Genomic DNA, 16680 nt, shown 5'->3' with positions numbered 1-16680 from the left:
TCAATGAATTTGGTAAAGTAGCAGGATACAAAATTAATGCACAGAAATCTCTGGCATTCCTATATACTAATGATGAAAAATCTGAAAGTGAAATCAAGAAAACACTCCCATTTACCATTGCAACAAAAAGAATAAAATATCTAGGAATAAACCTACCTAAGGAGACAAAAGATCTGTATGCAGAAAATTATAAGACACTGATGAAAGAAATTAAAGATGATACAAATAGATGGAGAGATATACCATGTTCTTGGATTGGAAGAATCAACATTGTGAAAATGACTCTATTACCCAAAGCAATCTATAGGTTCAATGCAATCCCTATCAAACTACCACTGGCATTTTTCACAGAACTAGAACAAAAAATTTCACAATTTGTATGGAAACACAAAAGACCCCGAATAGCCAAAGCAATCTTGAGAACGAAAAACGGAGCTGGAGGAATCAGGCTCCCTGACTTCAGACTATACTACAAAGCTACAGTAATCAAGACAGTATGGTACTGGCACAAAAACAGAAATATAGATCAATGGAACAGGATAGAAAGCCCAGAGATAAACCCACGCACATATGGACACCTTATCTTTGATAAAGGTGGCAGGAATGTACAGTGGAGAAAGGACAGCCTCTTCAATAAGTGGTGCTGGGAAAACTGGACAGGTACATGTAAAAGTATGAGATTAGATCACTCCCTAACACCATACACAAAAATAAGCTCAAAATGGAGTAAAGACCTAAATGTAAGGCCAGAAACTATCAAACTCTTAGAGAAAAACATAGGCAGAACACTCTATGACATAAATCACAGCAAGATCCTTTCTGACCCACCTCCTAGAGTAATGGAAATAAAAACAAAAATAAACAAATGGGACCTAATGAAACTTCAAAGCTTTTGCACAGCAAAGGAAACCATAAACAAGACCAAAAGACAACCCTCAGAATGGGAGAAAAATATTTGCAAATGAAGCAACTGACAAAGGATTAATCTCCAAAATTTACAAGCAGCTCATGCAGCTCAATAACAAAAAAACAAACAACCCAATCCAAAAATGGGCAGAAGACCTAAATAGACATTTCTCCAAAGAAGATATACAGACTGCAAACAAACACATGAAAGAATGCTCAACATCATTAATCATTAGGGAAATGCAAATCAAAACTACAATGAGATATCATCTCATACCAGTCAGAATGGCCATCATCAAAAAATCTAGAAACAATAAATGCTGGAGAGGGTGTGGAGAAAAGGGAACACTCTTGCACTGCTGGTGGGAATGTGAATTGGTTCAGCCACTATGGAGAACAGTATGGAGGTTCCTTAAAAAACTACAAATAGAACTACCATATGACCCAGCAATCCCACTACTGGGCATATACCCTGAGAAAACCAAAATTCAAAAAGAGTCATGTACCAAAATGTTCATTGCAGCTCTATTTACAATAGCCCGGAGATGGAAACAACCTAAGTGCCCATCATCGGATGAATGGATAAAGAAGATGTGGCACATATATACAATGGAATATTACTCAGCCATAAAAAGAAACGAAATCGAGCTATTTGTAATGAGGTGGATAGACCTAGAGTCTGTCATACAGAGTGAAGTAAGTCGGAAAGAAAAAGACAAATACCATATGCTAACACATATATATGGAATTTAAGAAAAAAAAATGTCATGAAGAACCTAGGGGTAAGACAGGAATAAAGACGCAGACCTACTGGAGAACGGACTTGAGTATATGGGGAGGGGGAAGGGTGAGCTGTGACAGGGCGAGAGAGAGTCATGGACATATACACACTAACAAACGTAGTAAGGTAGATAGCTAGTGGGAAGGAGCCGCATGGCACAGGGATATTGGCTCGGTGCTTTGTGACAGCCTGGAGGGGTGGGATAGGGAGGGTGGGAGGGAGGGAGATGCAAGAGGGAAGACATATGGGAACATATGTATATGTATAACTGATTCACTTTGTTATAAAGCAGAAACTAACACACCATTGTAAAGCAATTATACCCCAATAAAGATGTTAAAAAATAATAATAATTGCCATGTTTCTTTCAAGAACAGGATGTAATTGTTAGAAAGGAAATAATCTGCTTGCAGAAGTCACCTTGGCTACACAGAACTAAAGCAGAGAGGAGATTCTTAATAAAATTATTCTGAGAAGGGGGTGGTTACTTGTATCATAGCTGCATTGCTTCAGAGTAAACGATGGTGCTTGAATCAGAAGTCTTTGCCGCGGACTAGTTGCCTGGCACGGCAGGGGTTCGCTGCAGGTGGGGGATCACTTGCTGCATTTTGGAAAGAGTGTATTTTGATTTTGTCAATGGAAGAAGATACTTAAGGCAGTCAAGATCATTTTGGAGGTTATTTCAGGCATAAGGCAGTGATTTTGGAAATGAAAAGGAAGGGACAAATTTGTGAACTGTTTTAGAATGTAGACTATCTGGGATTTGGTAACCCCCTGTTGACTCATTCACCTCCCTAATCTCACCATCACTTAAACTAGCAGTAGGTCACCATTTTGTACAATTCCTATAATGTGTTCTAAAATCCACCAGCCTTTGAAATCCCTGACCTATTTGGTACCCTCCTCTGGGGACTGCTACTGCTGTCATTTGGGCAAGCTTGTTCTTAAGCCTCTGTAATTGAAGAGCTCCATTCAGAAGCAAATGGGAATAATTGATTTTCATCCTGCAGAGGCTGGAAAAATCAGAGACCACAGGAGGGTTTTTAAAAAGGAGACCAAATCCAGAAATAAATTTACTCCAGAACCCCTTCTTAAGAGAACTCTCTTAAGAATCTTGTAACTGGAAGCCCATCTTTCTGGAATAGATCTGGCTTGACTTTAAAAAAAAAAAAAAAAAGTGGATGTGTGTGCTATTAAAGGAAAAATTGTTCTGACACTTGTTAAAAGAGTAAGGAAGATTTTCAGACGAGTGCAGTAGGAGTATTGCCATAGGGGAGAGAAACCAGGCTCATCTTCATATACAACAAGGACCAGTGGGGATTTTGGGCCAAAGAGGAGGGTGAGTGAGTCAGTGGATGGAAAATTTCTAAGAGGAGACATCAAGGATAGGGGGATTCTTGCTAAACTGACCTAACAGGATTCTTGCTATAGGCAGGCCAAGGGCTTAGACATCAAAGAGGGGGGATGAGGAACTGGATCAGGTATCAAGGGTGGGAGAACTCTTGATAAACTTACTTAACAGAATTCTTGCTAAAACTGGGCTGAGCAGGTCAAAGATAGGATGGGGACCAAAGTCAAGGCCTAGTTGAAAAGAGTGTTCAGAGGAGCCTGACTAAAATTTGGTCAAGGAGAGGGGTGTGTGTGTGTGTGTGTTTTATTTGAAAAGTAATACATGCCTCACCCCTAGAACAAATCAGTCTCAACAGTTTGGTATATAGCCTTCCATATGTTAGTATAGGCTTAGAAAAATACACTGTTCTTACAGAAATGAGATCATACGCTACATACTGTTATGCAGGTGCATTTCCCACTTCATATATCTTCCACGTTTTTTCATGTCAGCACATATACACTGGTCTCATTCTTTAGAATACTTTGCGTCACTTTAGATATTGATGCCAAACCCTTATATTTTAAATTCCAGTTTATAATTTTTTTCACATACGTTATCCCATTTATTCCATAAAACAACTCTCTCAGGGTAGGGATAGGACAAGTGACATGTCTACTTTATATAAAGTTTAGATGATCTACTAGAGATTTTGTAGCTAATGCAATGTGTCAAATCCAGGATTCACTCATATGGGTCAGTTGCATGTGTGAAAAAAAAATTAGATCTTTGACATTCAGCTTACAAATTAGCAACATTCAGAATACTATTTTTGTTGTGATGCTTGGGACATTTAGGAAATATATGTGGTGTGTATTGGACCTAGAATCTGATAATAAATTTCATTGGAGGTGTACATGACTTTTACATTATTAATTTCTATCTTGAAATTTTGTTATTTTAATTTCCTTAAAACAACAAAATTATCATCTTTAAATACTTTAAGATTAAATGAATTCAGTCAGCTTGTAGCTTTCATTATAATGTTGATGCTTTCAGTAGTTACCTTAAGTAACAAGATTTGTCAGCTAATTGGATTTCTGGAAATGTTAATAGGAATCTTTTGGTTAACTACCTCTATTCATTTCCCTCTGGGACCCGGTTCCTACCTAGAATATAGTGCCTCTCTTTCAAGACTCTTTATTGGTTTCCTATAACCCTGGAGAGAAAAAAATGAGTAAGACAATGAATGAGGGGCGGGGAATGTGAAGCAGGGTGGAAGTGAAAGTGTATGAGCTGTGGGAAATTCATCTTATTCAGGAATGAGAAAAAACAGCTGAGAGAGTGGTTTTCAAGAAGTTGTATATAGCACAGTGTTAAGATTTTGGAGTTAAACCAGTGTCACCCATTCCAGCTCTGTGACTCTGGTTAAGTTATTCATCCCCATACTTGTCAGTTTCCTAGGGTTCCCTTATAGGGTTCTGGTGGGAAGTAAACAGTGAGTTGTTTAATCCACTTAAAGTATACTTGGCTCATAGCAAACATTTAATATTGGCTGTTATTTCCAGGCCGTTTAGACTCAAAATACCAAGAAAAGGGTCTCAAAGTCTGGATGGAGTAAAGTGACCATATAATTTATTGTCCAGGCTAGGATTCTGTTAATAATTATGCTGGGACAACAAATATAAGCCAGGATTTATGGTTTCCCTAAGTTGGAGGCATCTTTGCCCCCAAATGTGACTGATTAAGGCATCTTGCCTTCCTACCCAGCTCAGTTAAGCCTGTGGACTTTGACAAGCCAAGGAGCAAATCATTCTTAAAAGCTTTTCTGCGTGCGCACGCACACACACACACTCTCTCTCTCTCTCTCTCTCTCTCTCTCTCTCTCTCTCTCTCTCTCTCTCTCTCTCTCTCTCTCTGTCATATACTCACTGAACAATACAAGAAACCTTGCTTTTTCTTTCCAGGTAACCATGTTACCTTAGAATATGAATCTGCACATATATTTAGACAAATCTGTACATTATTTTTTACTCAAAAAATAACTTGACAGGATATTTGAGTTCTTAGAAATAGTTTCCATAATCTAAAAAAGTAATTCACCATAGCCATCTTTAAATAGCTAGGCCCCCTCATGCTTTTATGTGTAGATTTCTCTTACCTGTGTAGATTTCTCACACCTTTATGTGTAGATTTCTCTTACTGCATATGCCCGGTGCAGTGCTTTCTTGACAGTGAGGATACGGTGGTAAACATAACATATTCCGATCTGCCCGGAAGTTGCTTGTGGTCTAGTGAGAAAGGCAATCAAATAATGACAAATACAGAGCTCTGAACTGAGATCATTGTCATCAAGGCAGAGTACAAGGAGCTCTACAAGTAGCTCATGAAGAGCCCTGCCTGGCCTGGGGAGGAAAGGAAAGAGTTCCCTGAGGAGGAGAGCTTTGCTCAATGCTGAAGGGGAGTTGAAGAGGCAGGAGGGAACGGGGGGTTGGGGAGGAGGCAGGAGGGAGCCCGACCTTCTAGGAAAGAAGAGCCTGCATTAGGAGTGCAGAAAACTAGGAAGTGTTTGCTCTTAAAAGATCACCTTGGCTGCAGTGTGATCACACACCCTTCCCCCTGGTTGCAGAGCCCTTTCATCCCTTTTTCTTGAGAACGGATGCCATTCATCCGAGCTGTAACCCGTGTTCCCTTAGCATTTGCAGTTCTTTTTATAGCACGAATCTCACTGCATTATAATTTTTTGCTTCTACGCCTCTGAGGTTCTTTAGGGCAGTGGCTTGGTCTTATTTATTATAAGGAACCTAGAATAGCACAGTGGCTTTTCTGCTCCTTCCCCTCCCCACAAATATTTGACTATTTACTCTGTGCCCTGTACTGTGTGCTTGCATGTTTGGGAAGGTGGTACAAGATGGGCACGGTCCTTGCTATCATGGAGCATGTGATGTGACAGGAGTCAGAATTTTGAACTCTGGAGACCATTTTCATGCAGTTCAGCACTTCTGTGACTTTTCCTGCTGTTGTGGAACAGAAACAGTGAATGCTGGAGTGTTAAGAAGCCAGGCTGAGGTAAATTGAATCAAATAAAAGATAAGGGCCCCCAAAGTAATAGTGTAAACGGTGAGGGAAATATGGCTTGTAAAAATGTGATTATACATTATTCCTCATGACTGCATCGCAGTAAGAGCAGCGCGCTCCCGCGGTGGTATCTTGTCTCAGGTTGTCATATCCATGTCCATGTTGAGACTGTGCTCCCTCTTGCCACCATTCCCATTCCCCCTTCCCCTTACCGGCGTTGATAGGGAGGCAGTGATTGAAAATAGCAGTTACTGGCGTGAATGTACAAGGTTTCTAACAGTCCCTGCTCTCCAGGAACTTGCTGGTTTGTGTGTATGTGTGGTGGGCGGAGGGTGGGTATTGTGTGTGCACAGATTACTGACTAGAAACAGAAGACCCTTGTTCTTGGCAGGAGAGGGGAGAGCTCCTTGCTGGCTTTGTGGAAAAAGGGGGCCATCCTTCCAAGTTTTTTGTGTGAGTTGTGTCACCTGTGAGGTTAAAATGGGGCGTTGCCTTTCCACTGTGTTTCTCTCTCATAAGGGAATAAACCCTTCAAAGTCACTGCCTTTCGTCACATGTTTGAAACACAAAACTCATGGCCACAAAAGCCAAGGTGACCAGAAATATACATTTCATAGTTGACAAGGACTTGTCTAGCCTGACGTGTTGTGTCAGAATCGTTTCTGCACCATCCTTACCAGGGGGCATTTGTACACACCTGAGTTCTTTTCTGGGAAAGCAGCCACTTCTAGCTCTTAGCTCTGAGCTTCAGGTGTTTCCTCCATATTTCTGATTATTATGCTTATGTTGCTGTTTCTTGATTTAAAAATTTTACACATTCTCTCTCAGTCTTTGTTATGGAAGAGCAGGGTTTAGCTTTCTTGCATTCTCTCGGTCCACTGCCTCCCCCTTCATCCTTCAGATATGTCACAATTTTTAGTTACATCAGTATCTAATGTTTATATTATTATGCTATTAGTATTATTCACCTGCTGAACCAATTAATATACTCCAATCCTTTTTTTTTTTTCTCGTTCTGCCTCTCTTGTTGGTTTTCTGAGTTTCCTATGTCCAGCTCACCCTTAATCCCCAAACTAAAACCATACTTTTTAAATCCCTAAATATTCTTTTCCACATTCCAGGCAGACCCATCAGTTGATCTTGTCAGTTTTATTTTCTCCCACAGATGCCAAAGCCCTGCATCCTCCAGCGATGGTTGGGTATTTCTGAGGCTTGCTGTACACTTGATTCCCTTTGCCTTTTTTTGTCCCGTTTCCTGGATGCCTGTCTTCTCTCTTGGTTTGCTCGCTTACTTGGTAGAGCGCATCCTCCAGTCACTTCCTGATAAAAGGGTGTGTGGGAGGTAAAATTTAAGACTCTGCATGTCTAAAAATATCTTTATTCTCTGTTTATACTTGACTGATTCTTTGTCTGCTATAGAATTCTAGGTTGGAAATCATTTCACCTTCGAATTTTGAAAGCATTGCTCCTTTGTCTTATGGCTTACAGAAACGAAAGCAGTAAGACTTTTTGAAAGTCTTGAAATTATTGAAAATTCTGATGCCAGTCAGTCCTTTGTATGTGAACTGTTTTTCCTCTCTGGAGACTGTATTCTCTTTATCCCATGTATTCTGAAATTTCACAGTGTGCCTTGGGATGGGTCTTTTTAAAAATTATTTATTGTACTAAGTATAAGATGGACTCTTTGAACTGGAAGTTCATATCATTCAGTTCTAGGAAAATTTATTTCTTTGATAATTTTCTCCTCTCTTTCTCTGGAACTCTTGGTCCTCTAATTTTCTTATCTTTTCTCTGGAATTTCCTATCTCTTTTTTGGTTCCACTTTCTGAAGGATTTACTGAACTTTATCATCTAGCTCTTTATTTATATTTATATTTCTACTGTAATTTTTTAAAAAATTATTTTATTTATTTATTTTTGGCTGCATTGGGTCTTTGTTGCTGTGCGCAGGCTTTCTTTAGTTGCAGCGAGCGGGGGCTACTCTTCATTGCGGTGCGCGGGCTTCTCATTGCGGTGGCTTCTCTTGTTGCAGAGCATGGGCTCTAGGCGCATGGGCTTCAGTAGTTGTGGCACGCGGGCTTCCGTAGTTGTGGCACATGGACTCAGTAGTTGTGGCTCACAGGCTCTAGAGCACAGGCTCAGTAGTTGTGGCTCATGGGCTTAGTTGCTCCACGGCATGTGGGATCTTCCCGGACCAGGGCTCGAACCCATGTCCCCTGCATTGGCAGGCGGATTCTTAACCACTGTGCCACCAGGGAAGTCCCACTACTATAATTTTTTAATTTCCAAAAGCTTTACACTGATTGTTCCAATTTTTTCTAATCCAGTTCTTGTGTGATAATAGGCTTTTTTGGTTGAAGTTTTATTTGGTTCCTTAGAGTCCCTTTATTCTGTTTGTTTTGTGCTCTCTCTTTTCATGTTGAATGCTTTCCTCAAATGTATGGTTCCTCAAATGTATGGTGATCCTTGGTTGTCATTTTAATTTAAAAGTGAGACACCAAAAAAGCCGATTGGATGGTCTATATAGAGGTGGGATGAACTTGTCAGGGTTGGGTTTTATATGCTCTATCTAGGGTGTTTGGGCAGGAATCCACCTGCTTTGTTGGGGAATCCCTGAAAGTCAGCATCTATTGAACCGTTCTGTGGAGTCATTTGGTTTCTACAGGAAAAAATCTTCTAACCTTCTGTTTGCAAGTGGAGGGTAGGGCTCTTAGCATTTTGGGAGCCAAGTGGGTGAGCAGGTCTGGAACCTCGTCCTTCAGGATGTAAACTTCCTTTTAGGGCCTTTGTTTTCGGTACAGTGCCTCTTCCTAACTTCTGCTGTTCCTAAAGTCCCTGGGTTTAGAGCCCACCTGGTTCAGTTTCTTCACAAAATAAATCCACCTTCTCCTGCCTGGGTGCAGGGGTAATAGTCTACTGGCTGCCCTGGATGTGACCGGAGACCTGGTGGGCTAATGCTGCTGCATACAGAATTTGTATCCAGTCCTCGTTTTCAGCCCCTCCTCATCTCTGGTCTCCTGTGCCACCAGCTACTTCTAATCACTGACCCTTCCCAGGGTGCTTGTGTGAATTGGCATCCCCTTCCCTGGATGCAGGGATTCACTTTCTTAGCTTTGCTAATTTATCTACTTTTCATCTTCCAAAAATGTTGACATTTTATGTTCACTGTTATCCTTCTCGTATTCTTTTTTTGTTTGTTTTTACTCTCATTTTAGTGGGTTTCAGGATTGAGCAGAAATAAAAATACATGTTCAGTTTTTCCCAGTCAACTAGAATTCCTTTGGCATTGTTTTGGGGGTTTCTTGTCTGATCATTTCATGTCTGTAAGTTGTGTCTTTCTTCAAAGATCACAAGCTTCTTTGACAATGGGAATGGTTTCCTAGACTCCTTATTATCTCTCCTTTTACCCTCAACAGTTAATTATGTAGAAAGCATTTTAGTAAGGACGTGTCAAATTCATTTGAGTAAGATGAAGTCTTTTTAAAATTAGACTGACTTTGGACAGTGTTTCCTTCTGTTGGAAAACTGCCAGTCCTTCCTGAGGTTCAGAGATAAATCTGCCTTTGCAAGGATAACTAAAAGAGGAAAACAGAGAAGGCCTTTGGCAGAAAAAGGCTGATGAGACAAACTCCTGTTTAGACCTTAATGATTTAATGAAGAATTGATGGAGAGCTGCCCAGAACCTCTCTTCCCCCTCAAGTTTGTTGCCGTTGCTCCCTCTTCACAGGGTCAGTGATGGAGCAGGCCCTTTTCCGAGTTGGTGTTCTGAGAGTCTTTGACTTCCTAAGGACTAATGCAGGAGGAGACCCACAGAGCTTCAAGTTTTTTAAAAAAATACATTTATTTATTTATACTTGGCTGCATTGGGTTTCTGTTGCTGCTCGCGGGCTTTCTCTAGTTGCGGCAAGTGGGGGCTACTCATTGTGGTGTGCGGGCTGGTGGCTTCTCTTGTTGTGGAGCACGGGCTCTAGGCATGTGGGCTTCAGTAGTTGTGGCATGTGGGCTCAGTAGTTGTGGCTCACGGGCTCTAGAGCGCAGGCTCAGTAGTTGTGGCGCACGGGCTTAGTTGCTTCGTGGCATGTGGGATCTTCCCGGACCAGGGCTCGAACCTGTGTCCCCTGCACTGGCAGGCAGATTCTTAACCACTGAGGCACCAGGGAAGTCCCTCCAAGTTGTTTTGTCTCAACAGTTAAGGTCAAGAGCCTGAATAAACTAGAAGGAATATGCATTAGAAGTCAGACGTGGGATTTTGTTTCAGTTCCACGTTAATTAGCTATATGACAATCAGTAAGTCATTTGGACTTCAGTTTTCTTACCTGTAAGATGGAAATAACAACATGTATTCCCTACTTTATAATATCGTTGTAAGGGCAACATACATGTTTGTCAACATTTGAGCACTGTCATTTTAAACTAACCATGTAACCATGGTATTCCAGACCCTCATCTGCCTACTGACTGGACATCTACACATGGGAGTCCAAATTCATTTCAGCCTCAACTAATCCAAAACAAAACTCCCTGTGCCTCCGCCCTTCCCCTGCCTCATACTGCCACAATCACGAAACAAAGCAACACGGGTTTTCCTCCTCAAATTACTCTCTCATTAGCCACTGAATTGTTCACACACACCCGCCCCCGCCCAATTTGGTCACCAGATCCTGTCTTTTCTATTGAATCTATCCTTTTTTCTCAGCGCTCCTTACCACTGCCTTTATTCAGGTCCTTCATGCCTGAATTGCTAACTGGTAGCTGGGCTCCCTGGATCTAGTCACACACTTCTTCCAGTCTATCGTCTATACAAATGCTTAGCATAATGATTTTTTTTCAAATTCGGAAATATTTAAAACCATCAGCAGTATGGTGGATAACAAATTCACTAAGTTCCCACTTCCCAGCTGTCAACAGAAGGATTTCTGTAAAACTTACATCTTATCATTCCCTGCTTGAAACTCTCAGTGGCCCACGGGACCCTTCATGACCGGGCTCTGCCTGCCTCTCCATCCTCGCATTCACCATCATGCTCCAGCCACTCACAGGTACTTGCACTTGCCCCAGTTTGCTGGGACTACTCGGGAGACCTTGAATTTGGGCGTTTCCTCCTTGTTTCTCCTGCCTGGCTGATTCCATCTAAGCTTTAAAGGCTCAGCTTAAGTGTCTCGTCTGTCTGCAAAGCCTCCCTTATTCCCATTTCCGCATGAGCTATGCTTTGCATACTTCCTAGAATTCATGCAGTGTATCGTCATTTGTTTACTTGTCTGACTTCCCCACTCTCCTCAAGGGTGGAGACTATAACTTTCTGGCGTATGGAAGATAGTGCCTAAACATTTTTTCAGTTGAACTGGATTGGACACTCTGCCAGCCCATTGAGATGCCATTACTTGTCTGTGTGAAGTAAGCAGTTAGGTAACTGGACAACATGAAGCAAGCTTGCTGACAGCTAAGAGCCACTGTAGGATATCGTTTAGTCCTGATCCCACAGAGTAGTCACAGATGAAAGTGGACTGGCCACTTTGGTTCCAACTTACGGTTCTTCTGTCTCTGTGTTTTATGTAAAGATACCTCAGATGCAGTATGCTTACATGTCCCATCAAGAGATTGTTGCCATTTTTAATGGATAGAGAGTAGCAGGTTCGTTACACTACACAGAGATCGTGTCACACTGGGGTCGCAGGTTAGGAAAAACCGAATGTTAGAAGTTGCAAACTGGTAGCCCTGGGCAGTTCCTTGCACAGTGCTGTGCTCTGGGAAACATGAAGGAGTCCCTTAAAGGGCTTAAAATATATAGTATGGAAGCGCAGCATAAAGAATTCACTGTGGTCCAAGGTCAAATGTAATCAGTGCTGTGGTGATGGTGCACTAAATGTTTAGGGATCTCCTGTACCTTTCTTTTTCTTTTCCTGGTTCTCTTGGTGCTTTGTGCTCTGCTTTTGTTTGTCAGTGATCAGCCCTTTGGTACTTACTGCTTTAGAGAAACCTAATAGGACAGCTGTGATAGGGAGGAAGGCCTAGATTGTAAATAGCTCTTTTCTTGGGCTGCCAAAAGGGAAGAAACTTGGGTGGAGGGGGATGTTACTACCATCCTGTCTGAAGCTAAGATTCCAGGCAGAGAGATGACAGTTCTCTATCTTCATTTAGGTTTTATTTAATATATTCCCCATTCCCCCAAATTTTTCCCCATGAGCATTTAGAAGAAATGCTAGTTAGAGCAAAAGGAGGGGAAAAGGCCTTACCCAGTTGGGAAAGTTGCAGCTTTATGCAGGAAAGTGCTTATCTTTCTGCCTTGTCTTTTCTAATTGTTTTGAGGTAGTTTTAGTGCTGGTATGGGATATCCAAACTTAATCACCTCTAAACCGGAGACATGGAGGTAAAAGTTAGAAAATGACAGAGGGCTTGCTCAGTTCTGCCTTTTTGTTAAAAGCAAGGGCAGTTTAAACCTCAGTTTTAAGGTTACTTTGGGACCTGGATTGAGATGGTTGAAGAGGTAGCAGATTCCTAATGCAGTACTAGGAGCTGACAGACCTGAGCTCCCAGCTGCTTTAACCAGTGTTACTATTCCCTTTTTCCCAACTCCTCTTGTTTATTCCAGTCATCTTGCTATTGTGTGCGACCTTGTATGACTGCATCGTCACTTCATCTTGTCATCCGGTTAGATCACAAAGTCCCTGTTTGGCCAAAGGCCAAGAGCACCATACATGGGAGTTTTGGATCTGCCACTGATTTGGCTTGTAATTTGGGGCAAATAATTTGTTTTTGGGTTTTAGTGTCACCTAGTTTATAATAGAATGATGATTTTTTGTCTTGTGGGGCGATTTGAAACTAGGTATGAAAATTGTACCTCCTAGGTTTTCCAGATCTGTTTCACTTTCCATCATTCTATTCATTGTCAGGCATAGGCATATTATTTTTGGTTTAGGAAATTAGGTATAAATGTGACAAAGAGATCATTGCTTTTAACTCTTCGTTTGGAAGGTGCTATAGGAATCCAAGCTTAGTGGAGGATGGGGACACCAGGAAGAAACTCAAGCTCCTGACCTTGTCACCAGCTTCCTTAGTTGACAAGGAACAAATAATGTAGCTGTCAGTACACATGTCCTCTCTTTTCACTTAAAATTTGTCTTAAGCTTTTAAGCCAAATACCTACATGCTTATTAAAGTGACCCATGTCACACATATACAACCATTTATTATTAACATTTCATTTTTTTCTCTTCTTTTCCCTGTACATAGGTTCCTTCCCCTCTTAAAAAAAATATTCTAAAAAGACTACCACATGAATGTATTCTCACTGTGTTTTACATAGTGTGGTAGAATACAGAGCAGAACGTGAAAGTCCCCCTTCACCACTCTGTGGTGCCCCCGCGACACACGCTTCCTTCCCCAGAGGGAACCACTGCCAACACTGGATGAGCATGCTTCCCATCGCCATCCAAGGGTGTGTGTATATGCGTGTGCATGTGTGTGTGTGTGCATGTGTGTACTTATAAAATGAGGGCTCATCTTTTGAATATTATACAATGACTTCTTTTTTTTCACTTTAACACAGCATATCTTATAAAATCTTTCCACGTCAGGACAAAACAGTCCAACTTGTTTTCTTTCCTTTGTTGTTAACTGTTACGTAATAATTCATTTTATTGGGGTACCTGGTATTTAACTCCCTACCTATAGGTGGACGTTAAATTTGTAGTTCTTACTCTTACAGTGGATCAGTCCTGAACAAGGATGTGTCTTTGTGCGCGTGTACAAGTGTTTCTGTTGGATAGTGCCTGAAGTGGAAATGCTGGCCCAGAGTGAATGCCTATTTTGGGTTTTGGTGGGTGCTTCTGAATTGTCTTCCCAGAGGAACTCACCAATTTAAATTCATACCAGTGGTATTTAAGAGTGTTTGTTTCCCTGATCTTTACAAGCGTTTTATAATGTCATCATTTTCATTTTTGTCAGTCTGACAGGTGAAAAGTGGTATGTGATTATTTTAATTGGCATTCTTCTAGGTTGTGTTTCTGTAGATGTAGCCTTGTCTGATTTCTGTCTTTTAGGAATCCCTCAACATTGCCAGTTACTTGATAACATTTTTTCTTATTTTCTTAGGCTGAATCTCTCTATCTGTTTTATGTCCATCAGTTATCTGTGGTGTAGGGTGGGAATTGTTTCACTTCATACAGCTTTAGACAGGAGATGGGGTAAACTTGTGCACTCAATTTACAGTCCGGATAAATGTCTCTCATATATATTTTTTCTCTACAATATTTACAATTTTCTTTCTTTTTTCTCCTTAGCATTACATTGTAACCTCTATTCTGTCTTATTACACAGCAATATAAATAGTATATAATATTCTATCTGTCCCCACCTTAGTTATCATAGTCATTTCTCTGTTGATGGACTTTTAGGCTATTTCTAAAATTTTATTGTTATAAATAATGCTGCTTCCAACATCTGTGTAATAAAGGCTCTGGGCCCAGATGGTTTTACTGGTGATTATAATTTTAGTGCTCTATGTCAGTGATTCCTGAATATAGAAATGCGTAGATAGCTGCCCAGGTGATCTGTGACTTAAACCTAATACTGATATCACCCAATAATGATAGCACAAAAAGCAAAAACTTTAGACCAGCTTCCTTTATGAATGAAGATGTGAAAATGCTAAGTAAAATACTCTCAAGTAGAAGTCACTGATATGGCCCTAATGGATAATGGCCAAATAAGGTTTACTCCAGGAATGAAAGAATGGCTCAACATTAAGAAAGCTATTGATAGGGCTTCCCTGGTGGCGCAGTTGTTTGAGAGTCCGCCTGCTGATGCAGGGGACACGGGTTTGTGCCCCGGTCCGGGAGGATCCCACATGCTGTGGAGTGGCTGGGCCTGTGAGCCATGGCCGCTGAGCCTGCGCGTCCGGAACCTGTGCTCCGCAGTGGGGGAGGCCACAGCAGTGAGAGGCCCGCGCACCGCAAAAAAAAAAAAAAAAATTAGTTGGTTCACTGTGAAAAACTATGATATTATCCATAGATGCAAAAATGTATTTAAATTAAACAGTATTTCTAATACATTTAAAAAGGAAAAAAATAAGATACTTCCTTTACATGTTACAGAGTGTCTACCTCTGACTAACTGCCAATAGCATTAGCAGGACAGAACAAGGCTTCCCTCTACTACTTAATAGTATTTTAGAAGCTCTGGCCAATGTAGTAAGGTATGAAACAGAAGTCAGAATTAAGGCTTTGAGGATTAAATGAGACGACATTTCAACCATCTTAGTCTGATTCAAATAAGGCACTCAAATTGTAGATTCTGTTGTTATTCTTTTTATTACCAATAAGACATATTCACAAAGGAAAGACAGAATTGTCCCTTGCATCTTAACACATGTATCCTGCTGCTTTTATGAATGTGGGTTCTTTGATCTTGGTCCTTGTGGTTGAATGATCCTGATTATCTGGTCTAGAGTTTCTCTCAAGACTTCAGTCACCAGGAGTAGAGGTGGGTACTCAGTACCTGTAACTGACTGAATGGTTTGGTTCAGTGATTTTTTAAAATTTTTGGCTGCATTGGGTCTTCGTTGCGGTATGTGGGCTTCTCATTGCGGTGGCTTCTCTTGTCGTAGAGCATGGGCTCTAGGCGTGCAGGCTTCATAGTTGTGGCACGTGGGCTCTAGAGCCCAGGCTCAGTAGTTGTGGCACACGGGCTTACTTGCTTCACAGCATGTGGGATCTTCCTGGACCAGGGATCGAACCAGTGTCCCCTGCATTGGCAGGCTCATTCTTAACCACTGCGCCACCAGGGAAGTCCCTTGTTCAGTGATATTTTTGATGACCTTTCAACGAGCTGTTCTTACAATCCTGACAGTATTCAGAGACACGAGTCCCAGAATGAGTGAGTAATAAAGTTACCAATGAGGAGAATGATACAGGAAAACAAGCTCTGAAATGATGACACCGTTGTCTTGATACTTGACTCCTTGTTCAGCACCCCATTGTGTACCCTCAGTGCTGTGCATTTCTGTAGTAAGTAGCTGCTTTCTTTTATCAGGAGTCATGTGGAAGTAACCCGTTTGGTTAACCGCCACACAGAATCCTTTTCCAGGCAGCTAGATGTCTCTAAATTTGGTTTGTGACTTCAGTCTTTTTTTTTCCCCCTGTAGCATCTGGAGAGGGCCAAATGTGAACTGTGTTGACAGCACTGGGTATACACCTCTGCACCATGCTGCTTTGAATGGCCATAAGTAAGTATTAACGTGCTACATTCCTGCCCCACTCTTCAGAACCCAGGCCTTCAGATTGTCTTTTTAAATTTTTTCCTTCTGTAAAGGTGTACAAAGCAGGGATGCTGAAGAACAGAGAAAAACTAAATTTAGTCCGTCCAGAATTCTTGAGTCTCTCTTTAGTGTATAATATAAACATCCTTCCCCACCCCACTCCCCAAATAACTTTAACCAAAGGTTAAGTTTTACCTTTCTTCTGCTTATTCTTTTCCCCTTTGAAATGGGGCAGTGCCTTGCAATGATCTGAATACGAAGCTCAAATGTGGGGCAGCCAGAACATAATGGTGCTGGATGATGTATTATGTAACCAGTCCCTTTATAAAC

General features: G+C 41.2%; 1 protein-coding gene across 11 annotated transcripts in view; it reads left to right on the top strand.

Moving 5' to 3' along the window:
* Positions 1–16680, top strand: part of ANKS1A (ankyrin repeat and sterile alpha motif domain containing 1A) — a 187387-nt gene that overhangs the window by 58653 nt on the left and 112054 nt on the right. For all 11 annotated transcript variants that reach the window (XM_089917986.1, XM_089917991.1, XM_022581670.2 and 8 more), the window contains exon 2: positions 16237–16317. In XM_089917986.1, the coding sequence (XP_089774112.1) occupies positions 16237–16317 (81 nt within the window). The remainder of the gene's footprint in view (positions 1–16236; positions 16318–16680) is intronic.

This window comes from Delphinapterus leucas, chromosome 10 (assembly GCF_059928025.1).
Source record: "Delphinapterus leucas isolate spDelLeu-1000000601 "Yukka" chromosome 10, BTC_Dleu_Yukka2, whole genome shotgun sequence".
Lineage (NCBI taxonomy): Eukaryota > Metazoa > Chordata > Mammalia > Artiodactyla > Monodontidae > Delphinapterus > Delphinapterus leucas.
The sequence above is the reverse complement of the archived record's forward strand: the minus strand, read 5'-3'. Positions and strand labels throughout refer to the sequence as shown.